Below are 12,859 nucleotides of genomic sequence, written 5' to 3' on the forward strand. Positions count from 1 at the left end.
TTGTTATTCATACATTAATACCATAATATAACAGAATTTGACTTTTATAACAGTTGAAAAGCTGTTACCATTATTTTCCTTTATTCATTCAATAATTCAACTTTTCTTTCTAATTGCATGTATTTTGAATGTTTAAATATTGGAGTATTTGTTACTAGGTAACATTCAATATGACATGCATTCCTTAGGAAGTAAATTTCTCTGTTACTTTCGAATGTTAATGAAAGGTGAACATGAAAAGAACTCTTACAAAGTAACTGTTTAATCAGGTAACTACTTTATGGCCTCACATAATGGCTTTTTTATATGTACAGTAGACGGTGGAAGTCTGTGAATATTGCAATTATCCTTAAAAGAAATCAACAGATTACCGTTGTTGAATAAAAGAGAGAGATGGGGAGAAATACGAACAGAATTTAGAAAAACTGGATCTTTTTTAAACAAAAGTTTTCTGTGTTTTAACGCACTCGAAATTCAAAGTTAGTCCTGCAAATGGAAAGAAACTTTTTTATCTAATCGAAACTAGTGAATTGTAAAGCTAATCAGCCGTATCTAATTGTAGACTTTTAATATATCCGTAGAAACAGAATTAGCAGGAATAAGGTCATATGCAATAACGGAGGGGAAACGTTAGTCAATTATCATCACGAAGAGCTGCTAGCTAATACAAAGGTATTTAGGCGTTGTGGTTGCTCTCATTTCGTTGAGACCTGCGAAATAATTATGTCAAGATTTAATGTTAATTCAGAATAGACATCATGATTTCTCTTTGGCATGGCTCGCCTAATGGACCAAGTGAGGGCCAACAGGGAGACCACTTAACATGAATGTACAAGATGGTACGACGAACATGAATTTATTCTGAATTTAATCGTTATTCCGATGAAATCCAGGTACAGTCACATTCAATTCAATGATTAATAGGGTACTGCAAACAGGTAATTATAATATGGACGCGCATAGTTAGTGTTAGCAACTGAATTTTAGTGAAATTCCTTGAGATGAATTAGCTGTGCTCCAAGATCTTCTCGATAGCCCAGGCACGCCCCTCCATTGTCAACGAAATTTAAATTAGTAGTGGCATCATTCCTCTATTTTGGAGATAATTTTTTCACCATCGGAAATTTTGAGTTCGGTCGGTAAAATCAGCTGTGATTTCAGCACCAGCGCTATAATTTTCATATTTATCATTATTGATAATTTTCATAGGTGTCATTATAGATAAAACAGTCACAGAATCAACTACTCTATCGTGGAACGGCAGACGATTCCGCAGATCCTTGACAGTACAGTTTCTCAAAAGGGTTCTTCAATAAATTCCCAACACGAGGAGAAACGGGGCTATACAGTTTCTTGGAGAACAACAACTCTTCGAAAGAGCAGCAACCACAGCGAAGGAAGGATAATACACTTAGCGTCTAAAGACTAAGCACTATGTACAATGGTTAAACGCTACTTAATGAATAATGCCAAAAATCACAAGTGGACGTGTCTCCACCAATAACAACATTCACGCAGGCACAATAGTGGGACTCGAATTCTCGTGTCGTGCTCGTACGCTCAAATCTGTCGGCAAAACTATCGCTAATTGTTCATTCTTATCACAAATTTGGAGAATTCGTAATGCCTGGAGAGTAATGCCCAGATTTTTCAGAATATTCTCGTAAGGCCTTGTCGAATATTCTTCAACCAGTACCTAGGAAGACTATCCAATATTGTGCAAAGTAGCTAGCATTTTAAAGAATGGAGCATTTTTTCTTTTTTTGTTAAGCTTGGAGAAACTTAAGAACTTTTAAATTCTGTGCAAGATCAGATTAACGTTCAAAATGTCTGCAAACTAAGCGTTCAGGAGCATAGTGCAAAATATATATATTTATTTGTTTCTAATTTCAGAATAATACTGTCGCTGGGCTTGCAAGGAGTTCCACATTTCACTTCGTTCATCACAGACCCGAGTGAAAGACTGCAGGTTCTGAAACCCAGCTCACGATATGATGAAGCCAGTGCAGGTCTGGCGAAAAATTCAGAGTAGCACCAGGAAATGCCCCGTTGTTCAGAACCATCAGAATGTCTCCCACGATGCAGGTCCTTGTGAATGGGTCTAGTCTTGCCAGTTCAGGAGAGAGACAGGTGGGTTCCTTCTGAAATCAAAGACAAAGTGTAAGATCAGAATGTTTTGAGAATAGGTATAGATTATCATCCAATGTTTTAATGCTTTCTAAAACTAATAAAGCTAATAATATGTACAAAGGTAGCTGAGGTAAAAACTCAAATAACCAGTGCTTGGATTCTGTGAGGCTTCATCAAGAAATGATGGTTTCGGATAGTTGCCTGGGTTCAGAGAACCACAGCAAGCCACCCCTTCCCTTTAACATTCTAACTCACTTACGGAAGACCTCGGGATTAGTGTCCATGCTGACATAAGGCCAGCTTAATCTAAACCAAACATCAACCTAAGAACATAGCATTATTTTCAAACGTTATATATAATGGCTGCCGAATCGATGGATATTAGAAATTTTTAGAATTTCACTGGAAACCTCATGCAGTCCAGGTTCTGAATTGGTAGTATATCATTCAGCAACACGAGTATGTTATCAACCCCGTTGCTGGATAACCACTGGTTCCATGCAACGTAAAAACACCATACAAACAAACAAAACAATATTTTATAAAAGTCCAATTTTAGACAAAAAATCTTTTAGAACATCATCTGTATATGTGAGAGGATCATGTTTGTGAAAGATGGACTCTTGATGTGACTAATAAGAAAAAGATAGAATATTCACTGCTGGAAGACCTGGATATTTTGGTCGATTTTTGAGTCACATTTCATCAGCATTTTTGTTGGGTTTAAATGTAGATCCATTTTTCTTTTCTTTTTATAATTTCAGGTTTTTTCTTATTACTATTATTATTGAAATAGTTTAATCAGATCACTACGCTGACTATCAGCTCTCATAAGGCTGGCCCGAAGGATTAGAATGAAATGCCAGGTCCAGAACATAGCTCTTCACACTTAACTTTTGGCTAATACATCAAGCATCTGCTTTTGTATGTTCAAATATGAAATTTCGTTCTTCTTTTAGCAATTAACTGTGTGGGATCATAGTACCACTGTCAGCTCATACCAGCTTTCTCCTTCTCTCTAATATTTCTAAGACGTCCTCGTTTCTATATAATAACCCGTTAAATCACAATTTTTCTTCATTCCTCGCCATTCATCTCGCATAATTCTAAATCTTTCATGTAATATTACTTTTCTTTGGTGTCGCAATACTTAAGAACCCATATCCAAGTGGCTAGACCATCCTTTGAATTTCGTAGAAAACGGACATTGTCTAAAGGTAGCTTCCGTCAAATACTTTTTCCATGCTGTCCTTGTCGTCCAGACTTCAAACTACATGCATCGGTTTCCACGCCTGCTCTGCTGTCTACCCTGTTACAGAAATTGTCGTGTGCTTCTGTCACTCTAATCTTATTTGGTTTATTTTGACAATTTAATTTTCTTTACACTGACTACGTAATTCTACGTATTCACTGTTTTCCGAAACTTGTTAATGCTCATTATTCCAGCATGAACTTCACTAATCAGTCGCAGCCTATATTCTCTTAATATGTTTTAAATCTTTCATCTTTTTCGTTCTTGTTAGGAGGAACATAATCTAATACAGATATCCATCTTTCACTTTCGCTAGTTTCTGTTACCATTACCACACCATGATCTATGTTGGGTTTACTACATTTATGGTTCGTCGGATCTTTCGTAGATAGTGACCACCAAGGGTTTTCAGGGGTCGTTATTGTATAGATATCAAATACCGTTTGTTGCATTGCATATACTGATTACATGCATATATGTATATGTATATTACTAATTTAGAGGATTATTTTTACATTATCATTTACATTGCATTTATCCTTTTGCCATTTGCACTCTACTTATTGTAAGACCACTTGTTTCATTACGCATTTATATGCGGCAACACCGCTATTGTTTCCCGCCATATATAGGCTAGATGCATTAATCAGTTCCTGTCCTGTGGTAACTGAGGACTAAAGTACGGAACTTCCTTCCGCCTTCACATCGCTGTAGCTGTCAATATATGGAATTTTAAGAACCTACAGTTTCATTTCTCCACCCTTCGTTCCATTCAATACATGGACGTATGTGGCAGGGTTACAAGCCACGATAGCAGATATCGAGGACTATTTCTTTAGGGTCATTATCTTTATATTTAAAGTCTTGTGCTAAACACCCCTTAATGGTTGATACTTACCGGGTTAAAACCCTTGGGGGTCACATGTAAGAAAGATCCGGTTTGTCTTGTGGCAAAGGCCTATGCTGGCATGAGCTAGCTTAATCTTAGCTAAGAACCTCTCCATAATGCGATGTGTTCTGTGCCTACGAGTGATCGACATTTCTTTTAAAAAGGTACCTAAACTTTGTAATTGCCTGTTGATGAAGAAATTAAGCTTCATTGTTATAGTACTTCTTTTAACAGAGACAAGCAGTGATCAGATAAATTTGTTTTATTCTGTAAGCGAAAAAGTTTAGTACCAGGGAGCATATTTTTAAGTGTTGAATTTTAAGACTAACTACTTTATACAAGAAAGATACGTACTAAATGAACTAAAATTAGGTTTTGTCTCACCTTTGTTACTGATATATGTTGCCGTTTCTCCTGCCTCTACCCAAGGAGGAGACGGCGAATGTGAGGATAAGCGTTGGATCTCATGAAGGCTCTGTAGTCGCTCTTGTTGAACAGGTCAATTACTGATTGGACAAAAAAATGAGTCATTGGCATATTATGAAAATGTAACAGTGAAATTACTTGTGGCCATATACTATACATATAATGTTTCTTTGCTGTTGTATTTCATATTGCATTTAAGCAGAAACACACCTACACAAACAAACCTGGACAACTCCTAATGCAACTATTTATGATATCGCATTGAAACTTAAATACCCAAGGACTTTTGTAGATGTGGCATGGAAAAGAGCTAGAAAAACGTTTTATTCAACTAATGAAAAACTTGAATTTAGTAAGCATAACATTCTAAAATTACCCTATGATGAAAGGTTTTTAGATATTCCTAGAAATTTAAAGCTTTTTAACATAAATGTTGTTTTCAGTAATATTAATGTCAAGAGTTTAGTGATCAAAAATTCTCCTAAAGATCTTCCAGGCTGCATATATGAAATACCTTGCAAAAAGTGTGATAAAGTCTATTACGGACAGACCGGTAAATCTCTTTCACAACGTCTCAAACAGCACCAATATTCTGTGATAACTGGGCAAATATCGAATGCATTATTCGGACATATGAGATATTTAGATCATCCTATTAACTGGAGTCAAGCAAGAGCCTTAATCACATGTAATGACGCAGTTAAAAGGAATATCATTGAATCTTGTTTCATCAAGTCAAATAATAGAAATGTTCTAAATTTAAGTCTTGGTTTATTTAAACTTGATGCTTTCATAATGAAAAATGTTGTAGATAAAGATAAGCAACAAAATTAATATATTCAGTTTTTACATGTTTTGGACTGTAAAGATACTTCGTAATTTCGGTTAGGGTCTAATCTGTTTAGGTTTGTGACCGTGTGATATCCGATAATCCTGGATTATCTCTTTTAATTTTTACCCCTTTGACAATTAACCATCTGGTATTCTTGATCTTGTTGTGTACCTGAGACCTTTCTCTCCAATTGTACTTCATTAGCTCCTTGACAATGTCTTAGTAAAGACGAAAGCGCTTGGATTTCTGACTATCATTTTCCTGCGATATTCGCTTACTTATGAAGTCACGTGCATCAACTGTGATTTTGTTAAGCATATATATATAATATATATATATATATATATTATATATATATTATATGTATATAGCGTGTATGTGTTTATGTCAATGATTCGATTTGCCGTAGACAAAGAAAAACACAGTTACATATTGTGTTTCATATAAGTGATATATATGCAAATACTGAATAGGTTAGATCATTTAAGCTTGGCAGCCTTACTCTGTTTTGCTCCTGAAAGTCACAATTTTTATGATAATGTGTGAAGCCAAAGTAAAGTTTAATATGTTTGTAGTCTATGCGACAGACTTCGGTCAGGTTAAAGAGGAAATGAAGCCTGCTCACTACGAGTCAAATATAAATATTTTCAAGGTAAAATGGCTCATGATTGAAATATACTTTAAGTAGCGTTCTAGTCTAAAAAAAATGATATTCCATTCCCTATGACTGTTGTAAATTTATTTGTACATATACATTTTCTAACCTTTAACGAAGTCACTGCTAAGAGCTACAAAGTAACTATACCCCATTTTCTTTAGTATAAGCTCTGCAGAAAAATTAATATTATATTTTGAATAACTTGATTAACTTTACTTAGCATTTAAAATATTTGATAGATAGATTTAATAAATAGATTTAACTGTCCCTTCAAATTATTTAAGAAATTATTTAATTGATTTAGGGAGTGATAAGAACCATTGACCTGACATAGGCCTTTTCAAGGGGTAGGATTAGGTCGGGCGCGGGTTTGTTGGGCCTTGTTCAAACGGACGGCGAGCGAAGAAGGCGACAACTAGGTCGGCGACTTCGCCCTTTTAAGTTTAATTTACGTTGTGTAGGGTTTAGAAATTAATAACCCTTTAAATAATTGGTTTGTATGATCTCCTTTCCTGTTTGTACCTATCCTAAAACCTCATCCCATCCAAAATCCTTATCTGCAACCAAAACTTTTAACAGCCTTCGTCACTGATCGGTCGACGGAAAATTCGGTAAGTGGAATAACATTTCTTATCAACGTACCAATTTATTTCCACGAAGGCGATTAGAGGTCGCTGGGTTTGCTGATTAAATATATAGGATTTGTTTTTAGTTTACACGTGAATTAAGAGGTGTGTGTCCAAACTGGGTTAACTTGAAGGTAGGTCAAAATACTAATTTTCCACAAAGACTAGACCGCCATTATTGGACGGCTGATGTGAACCAACCGGTCTTTTCGTTAGGAAGCGGTTTCGTCTTTTAACGTTTAACTTACGTATTTAACTTAACTTACTTATTCAAGACGTAATACACTGTTTTCTTTACCTTGACTAAATTTTAAGCCCTTTTACATAGTTAGGCTATTGTAATATTGGAGTTTGTGAGAATTAATTAGGCATAGACTCAGATTGAATAATTTTACAAAGGCTTATATAATTATATGGGCGTAGTAATAAATTTAGTCGAAATTAGGTCTGTCTGTTTACTTAGCATTACTATTCGGGATTAGTTTACTTTAATTTTACTTTAACCGGGTCGGAACTTAGTAGAATTCTGGGACCAAACTGAACTACCCTGGGATTTTATGGCCTTGGTTTGATTTATTCATAGTCCTATTTAGATTAATTGCATTTACCTGAATTACTTTTACCGGAATTTAACTAGCCTACTTAAGCTTACCAAGCAATTATTAATCCTTTGGATTTTCTGGCACAAGTCTGAAAACACGTTAGGCGCACGGAAGAATTGTGTGCTTAACAGCCCGTTTATACCATTTACTAAATTACTACTAGAGAACACTCAGTGGAAGGAATTACCCTTGTAATTTTGTAGAGTATATTCTTCGATCTTCCCACTGAGCGAAACAAATTTCCCACAAAGGAAGATTGGCATCCTCAGCGGGATGTTTTAAGGCCTGTGTTGTCCAGGGATTTTTTGTCTTGTTACCTTTTAAACTCATAAAATGTCTGCGACACAATTAGCATATTCCCTCCGACTTTATGAGGAAAACTGCAAGGATTTGTGCACAACTGCTGTGGACTTGATTCAAAGGGCAAGTGATGTTGAGTCCTCGACCTTGGAGACATATCGTCTTAGGCTAGAGTCTCAAATAAAGAAGTATGAAGAACTCAACTTTAAGTACTTAGTTCAACTTGGAGAAGAAGGGTTCTCTGAGCAAGACCCTGATAGAACACAGCTCACTACAAAGCGGCGTCATGCCAACCAAGTCATCACAGAGAGCACTGAAGTTTTGGAGAAACTAAAAATCATTTGCATGGAAGCCAAACCCCAGAGGAATATTGCAACAGAGTTTAGGCCATGGCATAAGGTTAAGTTGCCATCTTTATCACTACCGGAATTTGAAGGGACCGATGGAGAATGGCCCCCTTTTTGGGATGTTTTCGAGTCTAACGTTCACTCTCGTCCAGACTTGAGAGCTGTTGACAAATTTAATTACTGAAGGGATGTTTGAAGGGTGAAGCTCTAACTCTGATTAGAAATATTCTTGTCACGAATGAAAACTATTTAGACGCCATTGACCTGTTGAAGAAAACTTATGCTAATCCAGAGAAAATAATCTCATCTCTAATTTGTCAACTAGCAGGCCTGCCTAAACCTTCTGCAGACCTGGATTCACTACGTGGCTTCTGGACTAAACTTGAACAATATGTTAGAGGCATAGAAAGAAACAGACCTAATTCGGATCACTGTACCTGGACGTTTGGACCTCTAGTTTTTCAAAAACTACCTGGCAAGGTGAAAGAACAAATCCAAAACAAGTGTGGACAGGACTACCCCTCACTCCTAGATATTAGAGAGGGGCTAGGAAAGATAATCCTGACCTTGTCTTACTTGGATTTTGAAAACCCAGGGATAAGAACAAGGATTACTCCCATAGAAAACCCAAGCCTAACCAAAGTTCCAATAGACCCGGTAATCAGACGAAAACTCAGGTTAGTTCTTACACCCCTAAGAAAAACGAAGTTACGAATCTGAGTATCTGTCACTCCAGGACAGCCTAATAAGACCGCTAGAACTCAAAGTTGTGTATTCTGTGATAGACCAGAACATAAAGCCTACCAGTGTGACATTTACAAGACCACACAAGAGCGCATTTCAAGACTTACCGCACAAAATCGTTGCGTGAAATGCACTTCACCTAACCATAAGACCACCGATTGTCTGGTGAAGTTCCACAAATGTCTGTCATGTAAAACTGGACTACACCATTCAGCATTGTGCCCTGACTCCTCAACTGAGGTCTCTGCTGTGAACTATTGTGGAGACAATGATAGTGACAAAGACTTAAAGTCACAAACAAGTGGAATTCTCCCTACCGCCTTAATGAAAGTGGTGTGTCCGCCCTCAGGCAACACCAAGGAACTTAGATCGCTGTTTGATTCTGGGGCGCAACGCACCTTCATCACACAAGAGGCAGTGGAAGAGTGTAAACTTGTACGAGACAATCCTGTCCAACTGAGCATCAGTGGGTTCTGGGATACCAAAGAACCTAGAGAATATAGTACGGTCACTGTACCTGTCAGGGTAAACGATGACAGCCTTGTAACTTTAAAGGCTATTGTCGTACTTAACTACCTCAGAGCGCTAGGCCTCGTGGACTCTGTAAGATAGTGTCTGAACTGAAGAGCCAGAATGTCACCCTAGCTGATCCTAACTTTGTCAAGTAGTCAGATGACCAGGTGAAACTGCTTGTTGGCATAGATCACTACTTTGACTTTATCCACTCTCCACAAGCAACGGAGTGAACCTGATTAAGTCCTCCTTAGGATATCTGGTCGCTGGTAAAACTGCCTAGTAATGACACCCCTATCAGTGCCTCATTCTGTAACTGTAATGAGACTAGCAGTTGATAAACCTTCCAAACGCTGCTCCTAGAGATACCCACTTGAGATGTCTGATAGCAAATTTGCTGAAGACCCCATCCAACAGCTTTGGACCCTAGAATCAGTCGGAATTGTTGATCAAGATATGTCACCGGAGGATAAATTTGTACTGGAAGAATTCAAGAATTCCATCAATATGGTTGAAGGACGATATGAGGTATCTCTCCCTGGAAAGTTCGATAAGAAACAACTCCCTACCAACTTAGCACTCTCGAGGAAAAGAATGAAACAGTACTATTCACAAGCTGAAACAAACTAATAAGTGCTGGAAAATTTATGTCCAGATCATCAAAGAACAAAAATGTCTCTCGGCTTCATTGAAACAGTGCCAGAAGAAGACCAAAACCGGACAAATGTCCATTATTTACCCCATTTACCTGTGATTAAGGATTCAACTACAACGCCCATTCGTATTGTATTTGATGCAAGTGCCCGGATGGACAAGCAGGCCCCTAGCCTGAATGATTGCTTATACTCTGGCCCATCCTTGACTAGTCATTTAACCGACTTGTTGTTGAAATTCCGTCTCTTGACCCATTTGCGGTATCGGCAGACATCAGCAAAGCCTTCTTACGGGTAGGTCTCCAACCTAGAGATCGTGATTATACACGTTTCATTTGGCTAAAAGATCTTAACAATGAAAAGGACCTTCAAGCCTATAGGTTTAGATCAGTTCTCTTTGGAGCCACCTGCTCGCCCTTTTTACTCCAGTCAACCTTGCAACATCACTTTGAAACCTACCCCACTTCACCTGAAGTTAGTTTCCTCATGACCAAATTTTATGTGGACAACTTAATTGGTTCCTTACCAACAACAGTCAGCCTCTACAGCCTTTACAAGGTTGCAAAGGAAGTCCTGTCAGATGCCGGAATGCCTTTAAGAGAATGGATCAGTAATGACCCAACCTTCAACGAAATGGTAAAACAAGAAGGTGATGGAACAACAGAAGGCTCAGATCTTGTCAAAGTTCTAGGACTTCATTGGAACTACAAGACTGACCACTTAAGCATAAAACCCCCTACCTTTGAGGAAGCTCCGCTTACCAAACGGCTACTTTTGAGCAACCTTTCAAAAGTATTTGACCCTCTAGGATTGTTTGCTCCCATAATTGTACGAGCCAAAGTTCTTATGCAAAAGATCTGGAAACTATCTAAAAGGTGGGATGATGTTTTGCCACCAGAACTTCAAGAAGAGTGGTCGAAGATCAAGAAAGACCTCGAGAACATATCATACCAGGAATTCCCACGCTTCACAGCCAACAGAGGGACCAACTACTCTCTTCACGTATTCTGTGATGCTAGTGAAAAGGCCTATGGGGCTGCAGCCTATTTGATGGACCAACACGCAGGTGCGAACCTAGTTTTCTCTAAAGCAAGAGTTGCCCCTCTCAAAAAGAAAAGCATACCACAACTTGAGCTGACTGCCAACTATAGTGCAGTCAAAATAGCTGACTACCTCAGAACCATTTTCACTACCGATGGTGTCAAGATTACTGACACTGTCATATGGTCTGACAGTAAAGTTGCCCTACACTGGATTCAGAAAACAACAAATCTAAAAACATTATGAGGCCGCAACAGGGTGAATGAGATAAGTCAGGTCACTGAAGTGAGGTACCTCTATGTACCTGGTGAAGAAAACCCAGCAGACCTTGTCTCTAGAGGAATTTCCATGCGGCAATTTAAGAGAAGTCAAATTTGGTTCCATGGTCCAAGTTGGCTCCCAAACCCAGAGATGTGGCCAGAGCAGGCAGATGTATCTACATGCTACCCACCTGAAACACCTGAAGAAGTTTTAACTACAGTTGTCAGTGAAGAAGCTACTTGTCCCATAGAGATCCGTAGGTTCGCTTCCCTTCCTAACTTATAAATGTCACCAAGCTAGTAATTAAGTTCACTAGGCTCCTTAAACGTACCCATTGGGAAATCGTAAAACTAAGAACTCTTGGACCCGCAAACTCTGAAAATGTCGAAGTACAGAACTCAGAAGCATTACGAATTCTTATTGGCTTCACACAGAGTCAGTATTTCCCAGAGGAGTTGTCATATCTTAACAAGAATTCCCACAAAATTCCAGCCAGAATTAAAAGCCTAGGCTTGTTCCTGGATGAGAATGGACTTTTGCGATGCACTGGGAGACTACAAAATGCGGACCACCTTCCATATAGCAGTAAATTTCCTCTGCTTTTACCTCCAAAATTCTCCTTTGACTGGACTTTTTTTATAGTCATTCAAGCACATGAAAATGTTCTTCATGCAGGCGTTCAAGACACAATTTGCAAGGTGAGAGAAGAATACTGGATACCAAGACTGAGACAGTGTGTCAAGAAGATGAAAACGAAGTGTCACCTAGTAACCGTCTGGAAGGACCTGCATTGCGCAGGCCTCCTCCGCCACCTCTACCGGCTTGCAGAGTGAACAGTCTCCGGCCATTTGAGGTGACCGGAGTAGATTTGACTGGACAAATTCTTATCTGCAATCCAGCCACTAAAGAACTAGACAAGGTTTACATAGTCGTTCGTATTCACTTGTACCTCAACACGAGTGTTCACCTGGAAGATGGTAAAAGACTTAACCAGCACTACTTTTCTCAATTCCTTCAGGCGATTCACTGCACGAAGATCTTGCCCTCGTCGAATGATTTCTGACAACGCCACTAACTTCAAAACTGGTTCTTCCTTGATTCAGTCCTTGTATGATGACACTGACGTACAGTCCACACTGACTAGGGAAAATTGTAAATGGACATTCATCACACCTAGGGCACCCCATCAAGGAGGCTTCTATGAGAGGATGGTTGGCAGTGTGAAGTCAGCACTAAAGAAAGCTATATTCAAGAAGAGGATTAATTCTGACGAACTGAATACCATTGTCACTGAGATAGAGCGTCGTATTAACAATAGACCTCTTACATATGTGGATGCTACATCTCCAGATACCGTCGATGCCCTTACCCCTTCCTACCTGTTGTGTGGCTACCGGTTAAACTCGTTACCCACTACCATAGACCGGGACTACCTGAATGACCCAGATTTTGAGCTTGACCACAAACAATGTAATGAGAGATTCAAGTTTGTATCTCAGGTAATACATGCATTCCAGGAACAGTGGGAGAAGGAATACTTGCAGTCCCTGAGAGATAGACACTATTTCAATGGGGATCCAACCCA

The 12,859-nt window shown here is 38.5% G+C and overlaps 1 protein-coding gene across 2 annotated transcripts in view; it reads right to left on the minus strand.

The window, feature by feature from the left end:
• Positions 1–247: 247 nt before the first annotated feature.
• The window catches only part of LOC135198026 (uncharacterized), a 90,453-nt gene continuing 77,841 nt past the window's right edge, over positions 248–12,859 (minus strand). The window contains exons 8-9 of one of the 2 annotated variants that reach the window (XM_064225385.1): positions 4,656–4,777; positions 248–2,138 (exon numbers count right to left, since the gene is read on the minus strand). In XM_064225385.1, coding sequence (XP_064081455.1) covers positions 4,692–4,777 — 86 coding nt within the window. In that variant the 3' untranslated portion in view covers positions 248–2,138; positions 4,656–4,691. Of the gene's footprint in view, positions 2,142–4,655; positions 4,778–12,859 lie in introns of both variants that reach the window. The other variant, XM_064225384.1, reaches the window with a different exon arrangement.

Source organism: Macrobrachium nipponense, chromosome 21 (genome assembly GCF_015104395.2).
Source record: "Macrobrachium nipponense isolate FS-2020 chromosome 21, ASM1510439v2, whole genome shotgun sequence".
Classification (NCBI taxonomy): Eukaryota; Metazoa; Arthropoda; class Malacostraca; order Decapoda; family Palaemonidae; genus Macrobrachium; species Macrobrachium nipponense.